Source organism: Zalophus californianus, chromosome 9 (assembly GCF_009762305.2).
Source record: "Zalophus californianus isolate mZalCal1 chromosome 9, mZalCal1.pri.v2, whole genome shotgun sequence".
Classification (NCBI taxonomy): Eukaryota; Metazoa; Chordata; class Mammalia; order Carnivora; family Otariidae; genus Zalophus; species Zalophus californianus.
The window spans coordinates 5,583,793-5,606,320 of NC_045603.1; the positions used below are offsets into that span (position 1 = coordinate 5,583,793).

Here is a 22,528-nt window from a genome sequence, read left to right on the forward strand (position 1 = left end):
TGACTTGCAAGTGGAGGTGTTGGGGGGCGTATGGACTGTGTTTCTCCCCAGGAGGCCGCGCTGCCCACCAGCCCTCCCGGTCTGTGGTTGCAAAGCCCGGCCCTCCTCTGCCTTACCTTGGACTTGCTGGCAGGCAGGCTGGCTCCTGCTGCAGGTGTCCCCGTTCCTGCCTCCCCTGCTGGCCTCAGACTGCAGTGGGATGGTCAGGGCTGCCGAGGTCCCTCTTCACCCCTGCCTGCTCTTGTGCAGCTTAGCCCAGTGGCCGCAGGAGTGCAGGGGCTTCTGGCCTGGATCCAGCCCCTGCAGCACCTCCCCACCACCACTTCCCTGCAGGCTACACGTGGGCTTCACACGGGGCTGGCTTCTCTGCCCTCATGTCTGCTGGGCGTGCTCAGAAGCCCCAGGGCTGGGGGGGGGGGGCAGGTGGGGGCTTACAGACTTGGGTCCCCACTCCAGAGGAGCACTCCCCAGCTCGCTGACCTCAGGCTAGTAGCCCAAACTCTGAGCCTCCGTGGCCTTATTGGAACAGGAAGTGCTCCTAAACCCTCCTCCTGACTTGTGCAAGAGCTGCACCTCCCCCGCCCACCGTGTCACCTGTTGCCCAGGATGTGGCTCTGACAGGAGGGGCCCGACAGCTTGTGTCCCTCGTTGGGATGAGGGTGGCCTGGGTTGGCAGGAGGCTGTGCTGTGTCCTTGGTGTGAGTGGTCCTGTTGTGGCGTTAGGAGCTCTGAGAGATGCTCATTCGTATTGAGCCTCTTTGGCTCAGAGCGGCTCACTTCGTGGCCCTACCCCCAATAGCCCTGTGAGGAAGGGGGGAGCATTGCCACATTTTCGGGGGTCGGGGGAGGACTCCCAGGGCCAGCTCTCAGCACAGGCCCATTGAATGAATAAAGGGGTAGGTGGGTGGGTACCCCTTGAGTGGCCACCACCAGATCCCAAGTGAGGACTCTGCCCTAATTCCCATGTAGGAGACACACGGCTCCACTGAGTGGGGGTGTCCGCAGCTGGTCAGGGAAGGTCTCCAACAGGGGAGAGCCGCTCTGGGTGTGCACGATGTGGGGATGGTGCTCACGGACGCAAGCGTGTGAGGTTAGTCCCGTTTCCCAGGTGGGCGGGGGAGACTGCAGCCTCGTGCAGTCAGGCCTGTGTACTTACTGAGCGTCTACTCTGCGTCGGGAGCCATGTGAGGAGTGTGATGTGAGTGGGGTCAGCAGAGCGACAGCCCCCGAAGATGTCCATGTCCTAATGCGCGGACCTGTGAGTATTTCACCTTTTGTCGTGAGGAAGGTGGAGGTTGCCAGTCAGCTGCCCCTCAGGTGGGAGGTTATGCTGGACGCTGGGGGCCGAGTGTGCTCACAGGGCGTTCCTGACCGCGGAGGAAGGGGGCAGGGTGACACGGTGTGGCTGCCGCTGGAAAAGCGAGAGGAGGACTTTTCCCCTGGAGCCTCCAGAGGGGAGTGGTCATGCCCACACCCTGATCTGAGCCCAGCGTGGCCTGTGTAGGCCTCTGACCTCCAGCGCTGTGGACAGAAGCCACGGCAGCCATAAGAACTGATACGTAACTCGGACGCGTCCTCCGTCCTCCCGAGCCCCCCACCCACGCCCGGAGGCACAGGGTGCCGTGCGCTCTGGTTGGGCTACGCATGGGACGGGGGGTGTCTGGGAAGGCTTCTGGGAGCGGCGGCTCAAAGGTCAGGTTGGTCAGGCAGGAGGGCGGCCCACTGAGGGCTTGGGCCGCGGGAGTGCTGAGTTCTGAGGGCGGTGGAAGATCTGACCACAGCCCAGAGTGCCAGAGGGGCCCAGAGCCGCCGGGACACGGCAAGTGGGGGGGGGCACCGCAGCCGTGGAGGGGCCAGCTGGGCTCATGCTGACGTCTGGAGCATTGCCAGGGTGGTGGCAGTGGACGTGCAGAGGAGAGGCCAGTGAGGACGGGCTGGGGCGCAGCCGGCTCCTGGGGCAGACCCTTGTGGATGCAGCAGCTTGTGTTTGGTCTTTGGTGACGGTGACCGGTCACTGTTGTCATCATCTTCTCTGGCTGGGTTTTTCCTGTGATCATTCTGTCCCATCTTGCCAGCCGGCTTCTCGCCCCAGAGGGGCCGGGGGCCGCTCGCTGCCCTCTGTCCCCTGTGCCCCCTTGGCCGCCCCGCTGCCGTGGTGTGTGTCGCGGGCCCTCCTGGAGCTTATGCCGAAGGCTGGGCAAGGCCGGGCCGAGTTGCTTGGGCAGGAGGTGGACATGGGGACAGGCTGGTAGGGAGGCAGGTGGAGAGCTTCCTTGGGCTCTAAGGAGGCTGGTCTCCCAGCAGAGATACTTAAGGCATGGAGGGGACTTGTGGAATTGATGTGTCACTGTCGCTGTAAGATGATGCTAATGGGCAGAGCGTCTGTCCGGGTCACTGCCTGTGGGAGCTGCAGGGCTGGGGGCAGGGAGCACTAAACATAGGTCCTGAAGATGTCACCGGGAGAGGCCTGTTTTGGGAACTCTGCCCACAGTCTGACTTCGGAGGGCATGGACTCCCCAGTGCAGGTGCCCTGGGCCGTTGGGTGAACGGACCTCACCAGAAGGAGTAGGGTGGAAGCCACATGCTGGCCGTGTGACCTGGGGCACAGTTTGGCCTCAGACTCCTTATCTGTAAATGGGAGTGACGGCCCCCACCTTTCGGGCTGGCGGGAGGATCCTGTGGCTACTCGGTAAAGTTACTTCTGTTTGAATTAAAAAAGCCGCCATGCTGTTTTCTTCAGTGCTCTGCTCCAAAGCTGTCTCCTCCAGGAAGTCTTCCTCGAACAAGGTATTTTTTTCTGATTACTCAGCACCCAAGGTTTGCCTGTCCATTCAGAAAATAGGAATTGAGCACAGCCGTGTGCTGGCTCTCCCAGTACAGCAAAGAACCAGGCCCATGTCTTTACAGCGAGAGGGTGGGAGCCCCTAAAGGAACATGCAGGCTGTTCCCGGCCTGTTGGTGCGGTGTGGGGAGCGGGGAGCGGGGAGCGTGTGAGTGTCAGATGTGGCCCGTCAGGGAGTCCTCACACCCAGAGGGCCCGCCAGAGGGAGGAAGGGGCTCCAGGCAGGTGCCGGCAGATGCAGATGGTGGGGATGAGCCTGTCACACTCCAACCTGCAGGGAGGCCAGTAGGAGCTCAGTAGATGGAGAGAGAGTCCGTCAGAGGTGCCAGTGGGGGAGCACAGAGGGCCGCGGACAGGCCTGCAGGCCGTGGGGAAGACCTTACCCTGAGGAGAGGTGAGGCCGCTGGAGGGTCTCTGTGGATGAGCAATGCCATCTAACATTCGGGTTGGAATGGCCGGTCAGACTGACGGGTTGGGTGAGCTGAGCCGAAGCAGAGAGCTTTGGGGGCTCTTGCAGTGCTGCCCAGGATGGAAGGGCCAGCCCTTGGCTCACCTTGACGGCAGATCCAGAGGTTGCTGAGCGTAGGCCCGAACGGACATGGGTAGGCTGGCCGTTGGTTGTGGAGGCAGGCCTGGTCCCTGTGAGGCGCTGGGCATTGTGCGTTCCTGGGTGCACAGACAGGTTGGGGGGCAGTGTGGAGCTGGCTTTGGTGGGGGGATGGCATGAGGCCCTCTAGGGAGTACAAGCAGCCAGGAAGCAGGGGTCTGAGGCAGTGTTTGGGGCAGTCAGTGTTTTTAGGGTGAGAACGAGTGATAGACCAATGCCCCCGGAGTAGAAGGACCAAAGTCTTGAGGAGGAGGCACCGGCCTGCCATGTCTGCTTCTTCTGAGAGGTCAGGTGGGGTGGTGATGGCAGCCCTGGGCTCATTGGTGGTGACCTGGAGCTGAAATCCTGAGCAGAGTGGGGCCCGCACACAGGGGCCAGAAGAGGCTCCAGGAGCCACCTTTCCCCCAGGGGTTACACTCTCGGTTGGGTGTTCTGCCTGTCCCTGGGGTGTCCTGCTCACCAGGGCTCTGCACTTGGTGGCTGGCCAGGTGTGGGACGGGCCTATGGGTCTTCAGACCTGATCTTGGGCAGCAGGTGCTACCTGGAGAATGGGGCTGGCCCTCAGGCTTCCTCTGAGAGCCACCCCCCGGGACTTCTCTCCCTCCAGGCACAAGCCTGCTGCAGGAGGTGGTCTACTTGGTGAGCCAGGGGGCCGACCCTGATGAGATCGGCCTGATGAACATTGACGAGCAGCTCCCGGTCTTGGAGTACCCGCAGCCGGGCCTGGACATCATCAAGGTGCTTCTCTGGGCCAGCGGCACCCAGCCCCGAGGATTCCCTGGGGACCTGGAGTGACAGTTGCTCCTGAGGGGCTCCGGGAGCCCATGGGTGGAGGGAGAGCAGAGAGTCCCCAGTCCCCCTAGACAGTCTTGTCTGGCCTGGAGGGTGGCCGGGTCTCGGGTGAGAAATTTCTCGGCAGAGTGCAGGTCCTGACCATTAGACCCCAAGGCAAATGAGCAGCTGTGTGTCCTCTGAACGCCTCTCCCTCTGACTCTCCGCAGGAGCTGACGTCTCCCCGCCTCATCAAAAGCCACCTCCCCTACCGCTTCCTGCCCTCTGATCTCCACAATGGCGATTCTAAGGTAACCGCTCTCCCCACACCCCCCCCCCCCGCCCCGGCAGAGATTCCAACAAGCAGAGCCGGTCCAGCAGCCCTCAGGGCCACAGTCCTGAGTTCTAGAGGCCTGGGTATGCAGAAACCCGGTAGAGGCCATCTCTGAGCTCGCATCCCTAGCGTTTTGTCCACGTTTCTAATTTGGGTTTTTCCTTACAGTTGAACTTGGGCTTGACCGGCCTGGGTCTGGTTTCTGCTCCTGTGTCAGGCCGAGGACCCACTGCTGCTTTCATGGTCTCTGATCTTTCTCATTTTCTTAGCGTGTTCAGTTGACAAGGCCTCTGATTCTCATGACCAGTGTCAGGCCCGTCCCGTTTCTGTCTTCCACTCATTTTAAAGTCATGATGCAGAACAGAAACATAAACGCGCAGGGGTCATCCCACCAGATGCTGTTACACGGAGGAGGATGCCCCTCTGCTGGCGCGGAGGCCGCGCAAGTCTGGGGCCGACCTCGGGGCCGGAGACGGGGTGGCATTTACGGTGGGTCCGAGGGGCAGTGACCGAGCCTGCCTCCCTCCCGCCGCAGGTCATATACATGGCGCGGAACCCCAAGGACCTGGTGGTGTCCTACTACCAGTTCCACCGTTCCCTGCGGACCATGAGCTACCGAGGCACTTTCCAGGAGTTCTGCAGGAGGTTCATGAACGACAAGCGTAAGTGTCTCAGCCTACACGGGCGTTAGGACAGGGCTGGCCCGTTCACTGAACCCCTGCGTGGCTTGTGCTTCGCCCACGTTGCCCCCAGTTCCTTCGATGAGCACGTGGGTGGGGCCTGCTGTCCTGCTGACAGGCGGAGAAGTGGGGCTCAGGGGCGACTGGAAGCTTGTCAGGGGGCGTGGCAGGGGTGTGGCAGAGCGCATCCAACTCAGAAGCCCTTGTCTCTCCCCCACATCGTTGGGGTTCTGAGGAGGTCCCCTGTTCAAAGCATTCCTCTTCCTGCCTGGATTCTGAACAGTAAAAAGGGAGACCGGGAGAGTTCTGCTGTTGGTGACAGAGGCCCGAGTGGGGGCTGTGGCCTCATGTGAGAGCCCCATGGCCTTGAGCTGCACTTGAGGATCTGGCCGGAGACATGGCCTCCAGCCCCGGGCTGTGTGATGGGTGAGGGGCGAGGCAGGGCTCTGCAGGAGCTTGTTCCCAGGGGAGAAGGCGAAGGGGGGGGGCCCTCCCCAATCTCCCCTCCCCAGGGCAGGAGCAGACCGGGTCACCCCACCCCTGCACAGGGACCTGCCCAAGGTGGCTCCCCGGTCGCCGTCCATGGTTTCTCTGGCACCCCTTCCGGGACCGCCGGCGGGAGTTCAGTGAGGGTTTGCACCGCAAGGCTTGAGATGGGCCACATCAGTACTTGGATTAAATCCAGACCCAGACGATTTATTTCCCAACTGAAGTCTTAGCGTTCAGCCCTGCCATCCACTTGTGTGACCCAGTCAGAGGTTCTGCAGTGAGATTGTGTGGCAAAACCAGGGGAGAGCCGGGAATATAGTGCCCCAGATGAATGCAGACCAGTGGGACCGGAGCTGCCTCCCAAGCCTCATGGAAGGCCGGGCCCTTATGGTGCTGCACGGGAGCCCCCGGGGCCCTCCGTGCCCGAGCCACTCTGAATCGGCTTCAGCGGTGATGGGGGGAGGGTCTGGGGGAGGAGGCCGCAGCACCTGCCCTCAAAGCCCTGGAGCCTTCGAAGACCCTCTGTCCAGCCTCCCTGTTCCCCCAGCCTACTGCCACCTGGCTCAGGCCCTTTCAGCTCTGCCAGGCATTTGGAGTAAGCCATTGATGTGGTTTTCAAAACCATATTATTAAGTCCCAACATGTTCTCCTGCCTCTAGAGAAGCAGCTACCAGCAGGGGGACGGTGCCCCGTAAAGAGCAGGTGTCCGCCAAGTTCAAACTGCCACCTGGCGTTGGTCTTAAATTAGCCTCCTGCTCAGGCTAGAGGAATTAAGTTATCCTAATACAGGTCTCTCCGTGTTTTAAAGGTCACAGCCCGACCCTTGAAGTTCAAGGCCACACGTACTTGCTGTGATCCCACCAAAGCCTCTCGACATGTGTACTTAGCTCCCCCGTGTCTCTCTGTTCTCCCAGCGTTCGCGGCCCGTGCACCACAGCTTGGGCCCTCGGAGGCTCATGTCCTCTCCTCATCTGAGCTGTAGAACGAGCAGTGGCCGGCACCATTTACTGATAGAGTGAGCTCGGAGGATGCGCTGACACAAGCCTGCACTTGGGTGTTGTGACCTGTGCACTTGGGGCGGGGGTGCCTGGGGCTGCATGCCCAGGTGACGGGAGTGTGGAAGACTCCCTGTGCAGGCAGGGTCGCTCCCGGAGAGGGGGCAGAGTGGGCTGCTCTTCTCCCAGATGATCTGCTTGGATAAGCAGACCCCCAGGAGCAGAGGGACCCCGGTGGGCAGAGGCCGGGGGTGCCCTGGTGGAGCTTCCTTCCTAGGGTGACACATCCTGAGTGGGCAGAGCAGTGTCCCCACCAGCAAGGTCTGTACCCCTCTCTGCACCAGCTAACCGGGGCTCAGACACAGGCCCGTGCTGACCTTGTGATCATTGACTCTGCATGAGTGACCCCTGGCCCCGTGCCTCACTGTCCCCACCACCTGTGTGCTCGTGTGCAGCGACCACTCTCCTTAGCCCTCACTGTCCCCACGCCACCCTCCTGCTCAGCCCCCACGTCCTCCCCTGGGGACACTGCTTGCCTGTTCTGCAAGTTTTCTCACACAGCCCCTTGGAATGACAAGGATTTTCGTAGCCCCTCTGTTCCTGGCTGTTGGACTCATGCTCTGTCCCAGGGCTCAGGTCACCTGGTCTGCGTGGCAGCTTGGGCACTGACTTGGGAGGTGGGTTCTCCTCTCGGGGCCCCCGTGATTATGCGCCTGTTGGTGAGTCGGTCCCCATTCCCGTCTCTGGAGTCCGCCTCGTCTTCTCTCAAGCGGGGAGGCCGGCCTGGCTGTTGTAAGGCCCATCTCGGTGTATGGAGTGAGCGCGATGTGCCAGGCTGGCCGTGGGAGGGGTGCCGGGGGAGGGGACCCCGGGCCCAGCCGCGAGACCTCCACAGTGAGGAGACTGAGGCCCTCGCCGGCCAGGATTTACCCCGCAGTGGGTCCCAAACAAGGCCTCTTGGCCCAATCTGTGTTCTTTCCGTTCTGTCATTTCTGCCTCGTTCCCCCCACCCCTGCCAGACCCCCTGCTTCGTTCCTCACGGGTCGGGGTCCGGTTGGCCGGAAGGGGGCCTTTCTGCTGTGCCCTGGTCCTTAAGGCCGGCCCTCGGCGACCCTTGATCGACTCCTCGTCCCTCAGAGCCCGACTTCGGGCCTTGGGGCCCGGCTGCTGCCGTGCTGCCACCTGCTGGCGAGACTGCAGACTGCCCGTGGTGGCTGCCGCAGGACCTGGGTCTTCCCAGCCTCTGTCAGGCGTTTTGTCTACAAGGTTCTCAGCAACCTGGGGGCGGAGGCTACATTCTCTGCTCAAGGTGTGGCCCTGGCAGGGGCAGTAGCAGTCCCCTGGCACCCCTCGGCCCCTCTGGGAGGCGTAGGTTCTGTCGTCACTCCACTGGAGGAGGACGAGGCTCAGGAAGGCGAGGCAGCCTGCCCGGGTCGCACAGCCAGTGCGGGACTGGAGCGGCTGCCTCCACTGCAGGCCGTGTCCTCTGCCATTCCGCTGTGCTCTCTCCCCCCGCTCTGGCCTTGTCCCTGCGCTCTGAGCCACCTTGATGGCCTCATGCTCCTTACACGTCCCAGTCCGTTTGCAGCCGCTGCGTACCCTGCAGGGTTTGTCCCCACGTGGGACGGGGCCCCCTGTGTCCACCATGCCTCCCTCCCCGTGTTGATCAGTCCATGTCCTCGCCGCCAGTCTCCTTGGTGATTCCTGCCAAGCTGGGAACTCCTTGAGCCCCAGGCCACGAAGTGGGACCCACAGGCTGAGTGTTTGTGAGACAGATGGGGGCCCAGGTGAGCAAGGGGGCAGGCGGTGCGGCCACCGCTCCTGGCCGGCACCTAGTACCTAGCCGGGCAGGGCAGGCATTCCTTGGCTGAGGCCTTCCTCTGTTTAATGCGGAAGCCTCCTTGGGAGACTCATCTCAGCGTGAGGGGGCGGGGGTGGGGTGAAAATCTGTAGTTTTGATAAAGGACGTTTCGAAGCAGCCTGGCTACACTGACTGGCACATCCTCCACCCGCGCACGTGACCCTTATCCCCATCAAAGCCCCGAGGAGCGTAGGAGGTGCAGGGGCCGTGGTGCGGGCTATGAGGCTCGTGTGTCGGGACAGAGCACACTGCCTCTCTCCATCTCTGCTCCATCCTGCTTCCGTCCTTCCTGCTTCTGCCCGTGGCCCTCCTGCCTGGCAGGGCCTCGTGCTCGGGTCTTAGCGCCTCCTACTTGTCATCCTACCCCTGCCAGCAGCACCGACCGCCCCACGTCTCAGTTCCGCGGGCTAGCGCTCTTTTCGATGACCGCGTGTTAGGCAGAAACTCATGGGAGCCAGGGAGTGTCCATCCCCCAGGTGAGCAGAGGCCTTTGCCCAATGGTCAGGTCTTCAAGGTGTCCAGGAGGTGCGTAGGGAAGGGGGCTGAGAACTATTGGCAGGAGAGACTTGCACACACAGCCAGGGGACGTGGGACTTCAGAGGGGGCTCGTCTGTGAGACCACCCCCGGAGCCGAGAGCTTGTTCCTCCCTTCCTGAACCACGGCTCCTGGGCAGTGAGAGGGGAGCCTTCCAGAAGGCAGGGAGCCAGGCCACCCCCACTTGTGCATGCCTGTTCCCCCGAGGCTGTGACTCACCTGTCCCCTTGTCTCCACAGTAGGCTACGGCTCCTGGTTCGAGCACGTGCAGGAGTTTTGGGAGCACCGCATGGACTCGAATGTGCTTTTCCTCAAGTATGAAGACATGCACCGGGTGAGTGCTGCAGGGGGGCAGCTGTGCGGGTCGGCAACCCCAGCCCCGCAGCTCCTGATGCAGGAGTGTGGGCGTGACTGGAGTGTGGCGCAGGTCTCTCCGAGACCCCCGGCTTCCGGGCGGAAGGACTCAGAAGTTCCAGGTGTGCCCAGAATCCACCCGGGCCAGTGCTTTGGGAGGCCCTCCTGCCTGGCAGGGCCTGATCCTGCCCCAGCCTGCCCCAGCCTCCAGGCCCCGGCCCCGAGGGTGGTGGTTTCTGGGTTGGGCCATGTGCAGTGCTTTAGAAAGCCCTGTTGGTTATTTTTCTGCCTAGCCGTGGGAGCAGAGCAACAGCCAGACTCTCCCTGCCGCCCCCTAGCACCCTCTCCACAGGGGACCAGCTTGGGGCAAAGGGCTAAGATGGCAGGGCCCAAATTTCTCGTCTCACGGCCTGTTTGCCTCACAGCAGCACTCAGAGTGCTGACGAACCGGTTCATGTGAGGAGTGTTGCTGAGTGCCTGGCATGGGGCGTTGGGGCGGGGGGGGGGGTGGCTTGAGGTGGTCGCTACCGGAACGTTCCAGGCCTGGCCGTGCTGTCGGAACACTTGAAGACAGGACCTCGCCTGTGCCCTTGAGAGCTCACCATCTAGAACGGGGGCCCATGCGCCGCACACCACACTGTCACTGCCATTAGCACCTTTAAGGGTCTTATCGTGTGCGGAGTCCTGTGCGAAGTTCTTCGTGCACGTGTTGGCTCACTTAATTCTAGAACGCCTTTATCCTCTCTGCTGGGGCTGTATCATCTCTGGAGGTACGTTTGATGGTTCACCTTTCTTACAGCAGACAAAAGGCAAGCCTTCCCTAAGTCCCTTCCCTCTCTGGCTCCTCAGCTCCACTTTGCTGCAGGTCCCCTCACAGTTGTCCCCACTCCGGAGCCCACTCGGGCCGGGCTCGCCCCCCGTACTTCCAGGCGCTCCGTCAGGGCCACCCATGGCCTCCGTGTTGCTCACCTCGGTGGTCGGTGTTCACGTCATCCCACCTGGCCCCCTGGCAGGCGACAGGTGATTGCCTCCCTGCCCTACTCGGGATACCAGCTGGCCCTGCGTCCTTGGCTGCTGTCTTCTTGGTGCTCAGCCTGCCTTGGCTCTCCCCTCGTGCCAGCCTTGCTCCCTTCCCTGGTGACCCCAGGCCAGACGTGGACCCTCCCCAGACTCGCTCTCCGCTGGCCGCCCCCTGCACCTTTCTCCCTGAGCATCCGGTGGAGGCCGTGGACCTGGTGTGTCTAAACCAAACTAGAGGTTTCCCCTCACATCCTCCGCAGCTTCATCTGTGTCTCTCGGGCGGAAGTCATGAATCATCCTCGACTTCTGACTTCCTTTTACACCCTGTGTCCATCTTCCCAGTCTCATGGCCTCTGTCTTCAAAATGTGCTCCTTATCTGATCATTTGTCCCCCAGTCTCTGGGGTCCAGGTCACCCTCGCTTCTGGCCCGGATCACCGCTTGCGTGGCCTCCTGGGGAGCCTCCCTGCAGATCCCCTCAGGCCTGTGCGCTGTGCGGCAGCTGTTCCGATGGCGAGCGCGCCGGTCAGACTGTGCCCCTCTAGCCGCACGTTGCTCCGGGTGCAGGTCAGGGCCCACACGGCGGCCCGGCACCGGGGCGTCTAGCTCCACGCTGGTCTGCTTACTGCTCCTTCAGCCTGGGGTGCTGTGGCCCTGCCTGGAATGTTCTTCCCCTCCGGTGTCCACATGGGTCCCTCCCTCACTTCTTCCAGGCCTTGGTTCCTGTCAGTGATGCTTCCCCAGGTCTCCATTTGAAATCGGCCCGTTCAATACCCACACGTCTCTCTCCGCTTCATTTTTCTCCACAGCATCTACCATTCCGCCCCGTATCTTATCGTTTGTGTTTGTATTTTGCTCACTGTCTCCCCTGCCAGAATAAGCTCTCCTGGGGCTGGGGGTTGGGGTGCCTGTTTTTGCTCCTAAGTCAGTCCCTGACGCATAACAGGTTGTCGGGAAATATCTGTGGGTCGAACGGATGGCCTTCACGGTGGAGGTCCTTTCTCCTTGTTAAGAAGCCAGAGGCCCGCGGAGCTGAGGGGCTTGTCTGGGGTGGGCTGCCCCGGCTCCCTGCCCAGGCCCATGCCCTAACTGCTCCCTGCAATGTGGTGGCGGCGAGTGGCTGGGGCAGGACGACACCAGGCAGACCAGCCTGGCACTCTGACCAAGGCCGTGGCCCAGGCGAAGGCATTCATCTGCCTATTGTGTCCGGGAGAGTCCAGGTGGTTCCTGGGGGTGGGGGTGGAGACAGGCATTGGGGAGGGGACTCGGTGATGCTGAGCAAGCTTGGCAGGGCTTGGTCACATGGAGATCCGATAGGAAACATGGAAGGAAGGGTGGGTTTTGCATGAAGACAGAGAGCTCGCTTTTGGCCTCATCGAGTTATGAGGGAACTGGAGGAGAGCCAGCAGGAATGGCATGAGCAGGAGGCCACCTGACAAGCTCAAAGACGGGCCCAAGTGCAAGGGGCCCCCTGTGAGTCCTACCTCTGGTGTCTGTGCCCTCGTGCAGCCTCCCACACTGACCTGGGCTGGGTCATGTGCATTTGGAGACCCGGATAGGTACACTGCAAGCAGGAGTCGGGGCAGGGCTCAGGGGCTGGGGCTGGCCCTTGCACAATGCACGTGGGACGCCCAGGTGTCCCACTGGGGGTGCCGTGGGGAGAACAGGTGGCCCAGCCGCCAGCCCTGCCTGGCTGCCGGACATGTGAGCAAGATCATCATGGGGCCCCGAGGCCCCGGCGGCCTTCAGATGGCTGCAGCGCCAGAGGGGCACCTCTGGGGAGCCGACTCCCTCCTCTCTGCGCGGCTGACCTGGGTGCTGGAAGCGGACTGCTCATGTTGGGACCTGTCTGGGCCTGTGAGCCAGGAGATGAGACCGCTCCTCCATCACAGAGGCTCGGGAGGCATCATCTTCGAACAGGGCCTGATGTGGGCAGGCCTGGCGGTTAGTGGGCACTCAGCAGGTGTCTGTCGTTGTTCTTCTCACTTGTCAGGGAGCTGAAGCAGGCACTTGAGGTCAAATACACAAATCACACGTCCACAACTTGATAGACTTTTTACAAGTACTCATCTGCGTGATCATCATCCAGATCGAGATCAGAACATTCTGGCTTTTTCCGGTTAACGCCTCCACTTCCCAGAGGCGACCACTCTTCTGAACTCTGTTGGTTCAGATTAGTTCTGCTTGTTTTTGAACCTCCCAGGAGTGGATGCCTGGGGTGCGCGCACTGGTGTCTGGCTGCTTGTGATCCGTGTAGCGTCCTGTGGTTCATCTGTGCTTTGTGCAGCGGGTTGGTCCTCACGTCCGTGTGGTATTTCACTGCAGCAGGAATACGCCGCCACGTATCTGCCGGTCCAGTGTCGCTGGCCGTTCCAGTTGCTTCTGTTCGGGGTGGTTATGTGAATGTTCCTGCGTCTTGGTGGACATGAACTTCTTTTTCCCCGGGTGCCCCCCTGGGTGGGTGTGCTGGGAGCTGATGATTTTATGCCCGCCTGGTCCACGCTAGTGCCTGCCCACGGCCCCGGCCTGGTGCAAAAGGACAAGCCCCAGCGCGGGCAGCTGCACGCACACCTGCCGGGGCTGCGTGCTGGGGCGGCACCTCCTTCTTCCCGGAGCCGCAGGAGACTCAGCACTGAAGAACTTAAACCATTACTTCAGTTACTAAACCACGAGGGAGCGGGACGCACGCTTTATATACACTTCGTAGCTAAAACACAGACTGCTGCCTGGCCGCTCTGGATTCATTCCAGGCCCTTCAAGGTGAGTGTTCATTCTCTGCCTCACTGGGCCCCTCAGCGAAGAGTTTATAGATGGGCTGCTTTCGATCGAAGTCCAGACCACCAGCCCCACCTGCGCCTGTCTCTGCCCGGACTCATGCTCCCAGGGCCAGAGGGACCAAATGGCCTTTACTGCGATCAAGGTCCTAATTTCTAATTGTTTACTCTTTCTTCAGAAACTTCAGTAAGGGTCCGGACGCCTTTAATAGGGATTGAGTGACTACATCACATTTTTAGGAATTCAAGTTGTTTACATTTTCCTCCAAAAAAATAGTCCCAAGTGAACGTCATCGGTTTCCAGGAGTGTGGTCAGGCTTGGCATGTCCTCATCTTGGGGCTGGATGATAACACTTAGTACCTGCTCGCTTGCCGCCTCGTGCGTTCCTCCAGGGGTTCCTACGTCTCCCCCTTTGCTGTGGGCTGCGCACGTGAGCGGGACGCCGCGCCGGCCTCCCCGGTGTGTCACCCAACAGTCCTGCAGTCACCTGTGAGGTGTTCTCGCCGGCCACAGGTGAGGAGTCTTGACTGTGACCAGCTGGCAGTGCTGGGACTGGACCAGGGACACTCGGGGGGGTCCCAAAAGCTGTCCAGAGCTAGTCTGCGGCTGGGACGCTGCCTGCCCGCACAGCTAGGTTTCAGAACCGGGAAGCAGGCTGGTGGCAGGCAGCTGGGTGCGAGCTGGTGAAGGTGCCTTCCTCCCCGGGCTGGGTGTCACACCAGTGGTGTGGTGTCCCCGTTAGGGCTCTGGTGGCCGCTCCAGCAGTCTGGGTCCCTCTCCTGTGGTGTCCGCTCCGAGGGCCACTGTCATTAATCTTTATCGCTGCCTTTTTTCTTTTAATTAGAGATACTGGGTGGCAAAGTAGGGAAAGGAGCTCTCTCTATTCCTTTTTATTCTAACACTTCCTGCGCTCCCAATCCTGGCCAAGCCCTGCACATGGGGCTTGGAGCTGAGCACCTGCGCCCCTCTCCAGTGGAAGCCCCTAAGCGGGGGACAGCTGGGAAAGTGGGGCACAGAGCCCAGTGGTGATTACCTTGGGAATCCAGAGAGGAGCTGACGCTCAATCCAGCTTTCACAGAACCTTTTCTTTTTTTAAGGTTTGCGAAATACTGTGTAAAGAAATGAAATGGATTTCTTTATTGTAGGACTTCTCAGAGGCTTTAATATGCTAATTGCTTTATAAACCATCAAGGAGGCAACAGCCTCCAGTGTTTTCCTGATGCAGGACCTGGACATGGCCAGAGTTTGGAGACTGCTGGTGACGGGTCAGGGTTCTGGGCACAACAGTTGGCAGTGCACACACTGAGAATATGAGGCGCCTTGGGTAATTTCCCAGGAGAAGGGCGGGGGGGAGGGGCTGTGTGGTGGGCAGGTGTGTGCCCCTCCCGAGATGCAGGCTGGGTCACTGATGCTCCCACTACCCAGAGGGTGGAGTGTCGGGCCCAGAGATGGCTTTTTTGTCCATCGAGTCGAGCGTAACCAAACCCTAACACCTAACAAGGTCCTCCTGCCGGGTGAGGTGGGCTGGCCCTGGGCCCTGTCTGGGCCTCCAGGGGCCTCCTTGTTCTCCCAAGGGCCAGCTGGTTCCGGCTGATTGCACGGAAGGAAGGGGGAGAAGAGAGTGAGCTGGTCTGGCTCCTGGCTCGGTTCGGAAGTGAGTTTTGCTGTCTTGCTGCTGTTTTAAAATGGCCACGGTGATACCAAGCCCTCAGGCCTGCTCCAGATCCCCCGGAGGACTGGGGCTTGAATTCCAGCTCTGCCACTCGCGAACAGAGTGCCCTTGGGCAACTGCTGGACCTGGATTTATGTCCAGACGAGGCCAATATCAGGCCTGTCTCGAGGACTGAATAGGGAAGTGTGTGCAGAGCACCTGGCGAGTGCCCCGCCAAGGGTCTTGGGTCGGCCAAGGCGCCGCCTCTGATGGGCTCCCTGCTGTCTGCTCTTGTGTTCCAGGACCTGGTGGCCATGGTGGAGCAGCTGGCCAGATTCCTGGGGGTGTCCTGTGACAAGGCGCAGCTGGAGGCCCTGAGCGAGCACTGCCACCAGCTGGTGGACCAGTGCTGCAACGCCGAGGCCCTGCCTGTGGGCCGGGGTACGCGCCCCCCCCCCCCCCCCGCCAGGGTCCGTGGTCCCTGCCCTGGGCCTCGTGTCTCCAGAGTCCTCTGCTCCATGAGAGCAGGAAGGTCCTCCGAAAGCCAGGTGCTGTCGGTGGAGCCGAGCAGGGGGGGCAAGGGGGCTGCTAGCATCTCATTGCAACTGCGTCAGTGGCCTTGGAGGTCACCGGGTGACTGTCAGGATGCTGTGGGCTTTGTGGGCAAGACGTTTTAAGCAGGTGCCTTCCCAGACGGCCCCACAGCGCAGACCCCGGGATGGGCTCGGGGCCGTGGGATGGTGGAGCCTGAGGCATGCAGCCTTCAGCCGGTGGCGGAGAGTTCCCCCCCCCACCCCCCGCACGGAGCGGGTGCCAGGCCGGCGCAGGGAGGCTGGCGCGTGCTCCCCGGGCCACAGCTGTGTCCTGGGCATGAAGCAGTGTGAGGTGGAGGACATAATGCCGGCAGGAGCCCTTTGCAGATTTGCCCGGGTTGCTGTCTGTCCTTCAAGGCTCACGATATTTGAAACTGCTGGATTGTGGAGAACTCGGGCGTTAGAATGCCCTCACCCCTTGGTGGCGTCCGTGGCCACATGAGCCACCGTCTTGGCAAGTACAAATTGCCTGTGACACTTGGTGGTGTGCACCTGCCGTTGGTTCCCAGCTGTGTGAACTCAGAGCTTCCTCAGGTGACAGAAGTTTTGAGGGGCCGGCCCAGAGGTGCCACTGGGGCCCGAAGTGCCTCTCAGATGTGCAGCTCCACCTGGGCTGGCACGACAGAGCCGGGCCCTGGGGCAGGGTCCTGGGAGGGCCTCAGGGCGGGCCTTTGAGCTTCTCCAGCTCCGTGCTCTTCTCTCTGGCTAACGGGGCGGTCCTGCAGGTCAGGTGGGGAGCACCCTCCTGTGAAGGCAGAGCAATCGGCTGAAACCACAGTACCTTGCAAGTGATTTCCTGGCTGTGTCTTCACAAATATTTATTTAAAATTTATTTGCTCTTTTTTAGTTTTGCTTTTGCTGTGTTTTGTTATCCTTGGATGTGACCTTCTCCAAAATACCCCTTTTGGTTCATTTGCGTGGTAAAGAAGTGTCGAGAACATACTGTGTGCCCATATGCTCCTTCTGATGTGTTTGCTTTATCATTGTTTACCTTGGTTTTGCTTTATTTCAGTTCTTTGATTTTGTTTTCTTTTAGCACATTGCCTCTTTGCTCAGAAGACCTCCTTGCGTTGGTGAGAACGCAGGGCTTGAGTAGCCAGCTGCATTGCTTAAATTTGATTCATATCACAGCATAAATTGCACTGTCTTGATTCCAAACCCTAAACCAGGTGGGTGACTCCTTTGATGAGCTCTCAGCTGCCTCAGCTGAGAAAAATAATCATGGAAAAATATATTTATAGGGTGGTTGGTCTAGAAGCTTCTAATTTTGTCCCTGCGGTATCATTAGAGGGTAGCAAGAACAATTTCTCTTGGTTTTTTCTTTCCTCTCTCCGACACTGACGTATATAACTTTTCATTACCAGAGAGAAAATCCTTGTCACGTTAGATGTAGCAGCTCAGCATTTGTGGCGTCCCGCCAGGACAAGGACTTCTGTTAATAGTGGAGCTAATGAAGGATATTGGCTAGACAGTCAGAGCTCTGACCTCAGAGATGCTGACTCGGGAAGAAATTCGAAATGATCATTTCAGTCCCCCGGGGCTCTTCCTTAAAAGCATGGTGATAGTCCTCGCAGCTCCTGGAGCTGGGGGCTCAGAACCCCCACTCCTGCCGTCTTCCCAGGCACTGCTCGCGTCTGACCAGGCCGTCCGAAGGTTCTGTAGTCAATAAATAAAGTGGGTTTGGTGGCCTTTGGGCATTTTGAGCTCTTTCTTTTCCCCCTAAGCCTTCATAAATGAGCGGCCAGCCCGTGCCTGCTCGTTAGTCCGCAGGCTCCATGCTCTTGCACATCTGCCCGGAAAGGTCTCATGTTTTGGCTGAGCCTCCCTGAGCTGGAGCTGCGCAGAGCAGCTGGGCATCGCCCCGACTTACTTCCGAGGGGGTTGAGTCAGCCAAGCGCACGTCTGGCATCTAGTTGCAAAAGCTCGTTTGCATTGCGACTCTTCTCTTCCCTTTAAATTCCTCCCCAAGGTTTCGTGGCCAGGCTTCTTGAAATCTTCACCCTTGACTCAGGAGGCTTCCTACTCACCATAAAAGGTTCTGCCTTTTTGGATGGTTTTTTTTTTTCCTTTTCAAATTCTCCAGAAGCAGATGCCGCCTTGGTGGAGCTGTTGAGTCGTGAGTGAGTAGTGATATCACGGAGTACCCAAGCGCACATGATGCCCCAAGCGGTAGATCCATTGCACAGACACCATCCCTTCTCCAGGGTGTGTGCCTAGCTGCCGGGGATGCACCAGTGAACGGGGCCGAGGCCCTCCTCTCAAACCTCAGCTCTGCATACTCGTGCATGCCGGGCTCACGCAGCAGGGAAGGGACACCCAAACGACCAGACTCAGGGAAACGGGTTCAGCTCGTCTGTAGTTCAGATAGCCTGTCCTGCCCCCGTGGGCCAAGTTTGGAGGGGTGCAGGAATAGATTTGGAACCTTCCAGAACCTTTTCCAAGGCTTCCTTTGGTTCGGTATCTGGCCTGACAGCAAGTGAATTCAACACATCCTGCTCTTGTTTGTGTTTCAGGAAGAGTTGGGCTGTGGAAGGACATCTTCACCGTTTCCATGAACGAGAAGTTTGATTTGGTGTATAAACAGAAGATGGGAAAGTGTGACCTCACGTTTGACTTTTATTTATAATAACAGCAACAGCAAACTTGCATGCTCACAGTACCCAGACACTCTACTAGCTAAAAGTCCTGTATGCACTCATTTGTTTCTTGCTGGATGAACTCCGGGAGCAGTGTGAGGCCCGGGGGGAGGGAGGGAAGCAGCGGAGACGCTGGAGGAAGAGGGGGGCCTTGCTTCCGACCCAGAGCAGCTGTCTTGCCTTTGGGATTTGAAGTCTCTACATGTCTGATTACAAACGTTATAAAGATCGCAGTTTCGATGGCCTGTATCATAAGTATAAAGTCTGTAACATATGCAGCTAGAATGTCTACCTTTTACAACCCCACATTATTTATTGTATTTTATAGAGCTTTTCACTGGAAATCTAAATAAATGTCAGTAAACCAAATACAAGTTCATTTCCAAGGGGACTCAGGAGCGAGCCACACCCGAATGGTAGAAAGATCTCAGGGCTGACTCTTTATTTTTGTAGTTTTGTTCGGTTAAGGCACAGACGTTCTGTTCTCACCTGGCTCGGGATGGAGGTGAAGACACAGGATGAGTTGGGGGTGTGTGTGGCGGGGGGTACTTATTCCTTTTGATGAGTTCAGTTCTTTGTAACCTTCCTAAACAAAGCAGAGACTGTCCACTAGGCATTTGCAGAAAGGATGCCCCTCTGCTGGAGACTCCCAGCGGGCGGCCTCAAAGGCCCAGTCCAGAGGAGCCAGTGGAACATTCCTTGAGGGAACCTGCCCAGGGAGGCCGGCAGATGGGGTCTAATGCAGTGACTTCAGAGCCTGAGTGTGGGTGGAATCTGAGTTCTCATTCCACTAATTCTCATTCCCTGAGGCGGAAACCTATTTATGCGGGCCAGCAGGTGCTTGACCGCGAATTCCTAGAACTTTATCATCATGCAGTTTGTGTCATCTGTACCTGAGGCCCTCGGCCACGGGAGAACCATTTTGCAGGTTTAACGCCCTCTGTCACTCACTCAGACTGGTTGGCCATCTTGCCTTCGTGCCTCGGCTTCCCTGAGGGAGCAGAGGTGGTGTCTTAATCGCCCCACCCCTTGCTTCACTGTCTGCCCACATTTGGCCGGAGAAGCATCGAGACACGGCCAGGTAGCAGCTGGGCCGGTGGCCAGTTTGTGTGTGTGTGGCCGCTGTGGTGGGCCTGGGGTCGTCTGGATACTTAACGTGGCCAGGAAACGCCCGAGGCAAGGCGGTGGCTGGAGGGTCGCTGCTGGGTAAGGGTCTCTGTGCCCTGTGGCTGTCTCGGAAAAGGTGCAGACATGCGCCGGGGTCTTGTTTGTAAAGGAGCAGCTTGAACAGGGCAGGTGGTATGAGGCGTCGCATGGTGGGTTTGGCAGCACCTTTCCTGTTTATCTGTGAGGGAGGTCGCTTTCTGTGAAATTTCTTTTCTATTTTTCTATTTTTAGTACTGTATGGATATTCCTGAGCACCACACATGATACGTCTGTGCTTGCTTGCATCTTTAATAAAGACACGTCCCGTGCCTTGTGTTGCGCGTGTGCTGATGGGTGGAGAGGGGCAGCATTTCAGGACAACGCGACCATGGGCCCCGTTGACACCCGGTCCCTGGGGCTGACTGCAGGGGGCGGGGGCACAGACCCACGTTGGTTTGGCTGTCTCACTCCGATCTAAACATTCCAAGCGGCGAATCCCCCTCCTTTATTTGTCCATTCACTGTTGCTATTTCTTAGAAGCTGAAGGGAGGGTTGGGGGAAAAGGAGATCGGGGTGCATGGGGCCTGCCAAGAGCCCTGGGTCCTGTGTTTAACGCGGCTCAAGGCCGTGTATGTGGAGACCTGCCCGGCTGATTGCACTTGGCCACTTTGAATTCCAAAGCTCGCCTCCCTGATTCCTAGCGGTAGGAAAATCCAGGACATCGTTTTACCTTGACAGAGCTCGGGCTTTCTGGAAAGCACGTTTATTTTCAAACAGGCCAATTCCTTTAGGTCTCGGGTGGAACCCCAGAACTCATGTTGGTCTCCAATTTTCCTGGACCCCAAGTTTGTCCATGGAGTGCCCAGTCTGCTGCCACAGACGGATTGCTCCCAGGCCATTTAAAAAACACCTGAAATCAGGCAGAAACTGAAGGCCAAGGTCATGAATGCAGAGGCGGGCAGAGCCATGGTTCTAGCGCTCATTCCTCCAGTGTCCCCAGCCCTGCGCCCTAGCTGTGTCACTTCCTTTCATGGGTGCATTTATTCAGGAAACACTTGAGCGCCTACGATGCCCCGGCGCCGCTGAAGGCTCTGGGGTCCACCGGGGAGCACAGAAGGGCCTGGCCCCCGTGGTGGTCATCTCTTGGTGGGAGACAAAGTCCCCATCACAAAACCTGTGTGAGTTCAAGCTCAGGAGGACTAGAAGGGACCCGGTGACGGCTGAGACCAGGAGGCTGTGGGGGGCCTGGGCTTGGAGCCCTGGGGAGGCGGGTGGGCAGGAGTGGGCAGGGAGGGCAATGCGCGGGAACTCCATTTTGGAGGGGGAGCCAGGGGCCGGCTCCCTGAGGGCCTTCCAGGTCATGGGAGTCTGGATTTTGTAGTGAGAACTAGGAGGCCACAGAAGGGTTTGAACAAAGGAACGCTGCCCGGTTTGCATTTTTGGGAGCCCCCCCTGGCTGTGACTGGATGGCAGGGCCTTTATCCTGGCTGTGTGACTCAGTCCCCAAAATGATGGGGGGCGGGGCTGCATTAGATCAGCTCCAGGGGTCCTTCTGACAGTGTGTGCCGGGCCCTGAGCATTGCCTACAGTTCCCGCCTTGCTCACCTGGAGCTCAGACGAGGGGGAGGTAATGTGGGGCATGGGTGCTGTGAAGCTCCAGCAGAGCCAGTTTGAAGGACGGAACAATGGGGTGGAGTAGTTGTGTGCGGGTGCAGGTGGCACTTGACTCGAGCCAAGAGGGTGAGGAGGCGCTGGTCAGATGGAGGAGGTGAGAGAGGTCTGGCCAGATGGCCAGTTTTACAGAACAATGCCCAGCGGAGTCCCGAATGGCAGGGTCCTGAGCGTCTTGCTGGGTACCTGGCCTTTTGACTTCACAGACCGACAAGACTGTAGGAGGCAGTGTCATAATTTACTCAGTGGAGACTGTCTCTGTCCACATCCCCTTCTCAGGAGGGTCTTAACAGCAAGAGGGAAACAGAAATCCAATTCACACAATGGAGCATCCGTGGCCGGCTCCAGTGGGCAAATGCTCCCACCCCCGGGGGCCAAGTCCCCTCTGCCAGCCGACGTCCGGCGGCCACAGCAGGGAGCGCCCTCCCTCCTCCGTGTGGCCTCGGTGCTGCGGATACAAGCCAGACGTGCAGCCCCTGTCCCAAGTGTGGGACAGTGTTCCCACCTTTCTGAGCCGGTGACTGCAGTTTGAAAGGGGTGGAGGCAGTCCTCGGGTCCTCGGGTGTGCCCGGCGGGTCTCGTTCCCCTGTAGGGTTTGCCTGCTCCTCCCCACCCGTGCGACATCATTGCCCACTCTTCACTGTGGAATGAGCATTTTCAGACTGGGGTGGCACGTTGGTCGGATGGTCCAGCCTCACCCACCGAGGATTGTCCTCTGACATCCCTGACAAGCTCGCCACCTCCTGGGACAGCCGTTCTGCGGCTGGTGGTGCTCTCCAGCCACGTCCTCCAGCCCCTGCCCCAGCCGGCGGCCGCCCTCATCCCCGGCCTCCCTCTCTGGGACACCCAGCCCTGCCTTGGCCTGGCGAACCCCTCTGCTCTGCTGGTGCCCCCTGCTCTCCTCTCTCATCGCTCCCCACCTCACTGCTCTGCAGCTGGCTCCCCCTATGGACTGTGACACCCCAAAAGCAGGGCCACGCTGTGTCTTTCCTTCGGTTGGAGTTTGGCAAATAATCAGCACTTAATTGCTAAGGGAGTGGCACCCTTCGTTGTTAGAGTGGATTTCGCTTTTTTTTTTTTTTCTGAAAACCGTCTGCCCTGTCCCTTCTGTGCACGGCCCCTGGCTCTACCCTTGGAGGCTGTGTCTTCCCAGAAAGACCCAGGCTGCTCTCCTGTGTCCTCACCCTGACCCACCACACTGGGCTTCTGCCTGTACTACTACACGCTTCTTGCTTTGCTTTGCTTTGCTTTCTCTACACCCCTTCCCTGGGACATCCTTCCTGACTAGTCACTGGCTTCTCAAATGTAGGTGTAACTGTGGGATGGACAGTTTCTGGTGCCCATCGTTCCCCATATTTCTCCCTCTGTCTCAAAGCCCAGAAACACAGGACCCATAAGAACAGCCTAGACCCTTCGCTTGGCATGCATCCCCCTCTTCCTTCATCTCCTTCCTTGGTGTTTATTGAGCGTCTGCTCTATAATGTCCCCCGTGTGGGTCCTGGAGACACAGACAATTACAGTAACTCTCCCCCTCAAATTTAGCACCCCACTGTTCTGTTCCCTGGGGAC

The 22,528-nt window shown here is 59.2% G+C and overlaps 1 protein-coding gene across 1 annotated transcript in view; it reads left to right on the top strand.

The window, feature by feature from the left end:
- The window catches only part of SULT4A1 (sulfotransferase family 4A member 1), a 33,575-nt gene extending 13,963 nt beyond the window's left edge, over positions 1 to 19,612 (top strand). Inside the window, exons 2-7 of the mRNA XM_027595624.2 lie at positions 4,057 to 4,187; positions 4,451 to 4,531; positions 5,090 to 5,216; positions 9,354 to 9,448; positions 15,216 to 15,354; positions 18,020 to 19,612. Of these exons, the coding sequence (XP_027451425.1) occupies positions 4,057 to 4,187; positions 4,451 to 4,531; positions 5,090 to 5,216; positions 9,354 to 9,448; positions 15,216 to 15,354; positions 18,020 to 18,132 (686 nt within the window). The 3' untranslated portion in view covers positions 18,133 to 19,612. The remainder of the gene's footprint in view (positions 1 to 4,056; positions 4,188 to 4,450; positions 4,532 to 5,089; positions 5,217 to 9,353; positions 9,449 to 15,215; positions 15,355 to 18,019) is intronic.
- The last annotated feature ends 2,916 nt before the right edge of the window (positions 19,613 to 22,528 follow it).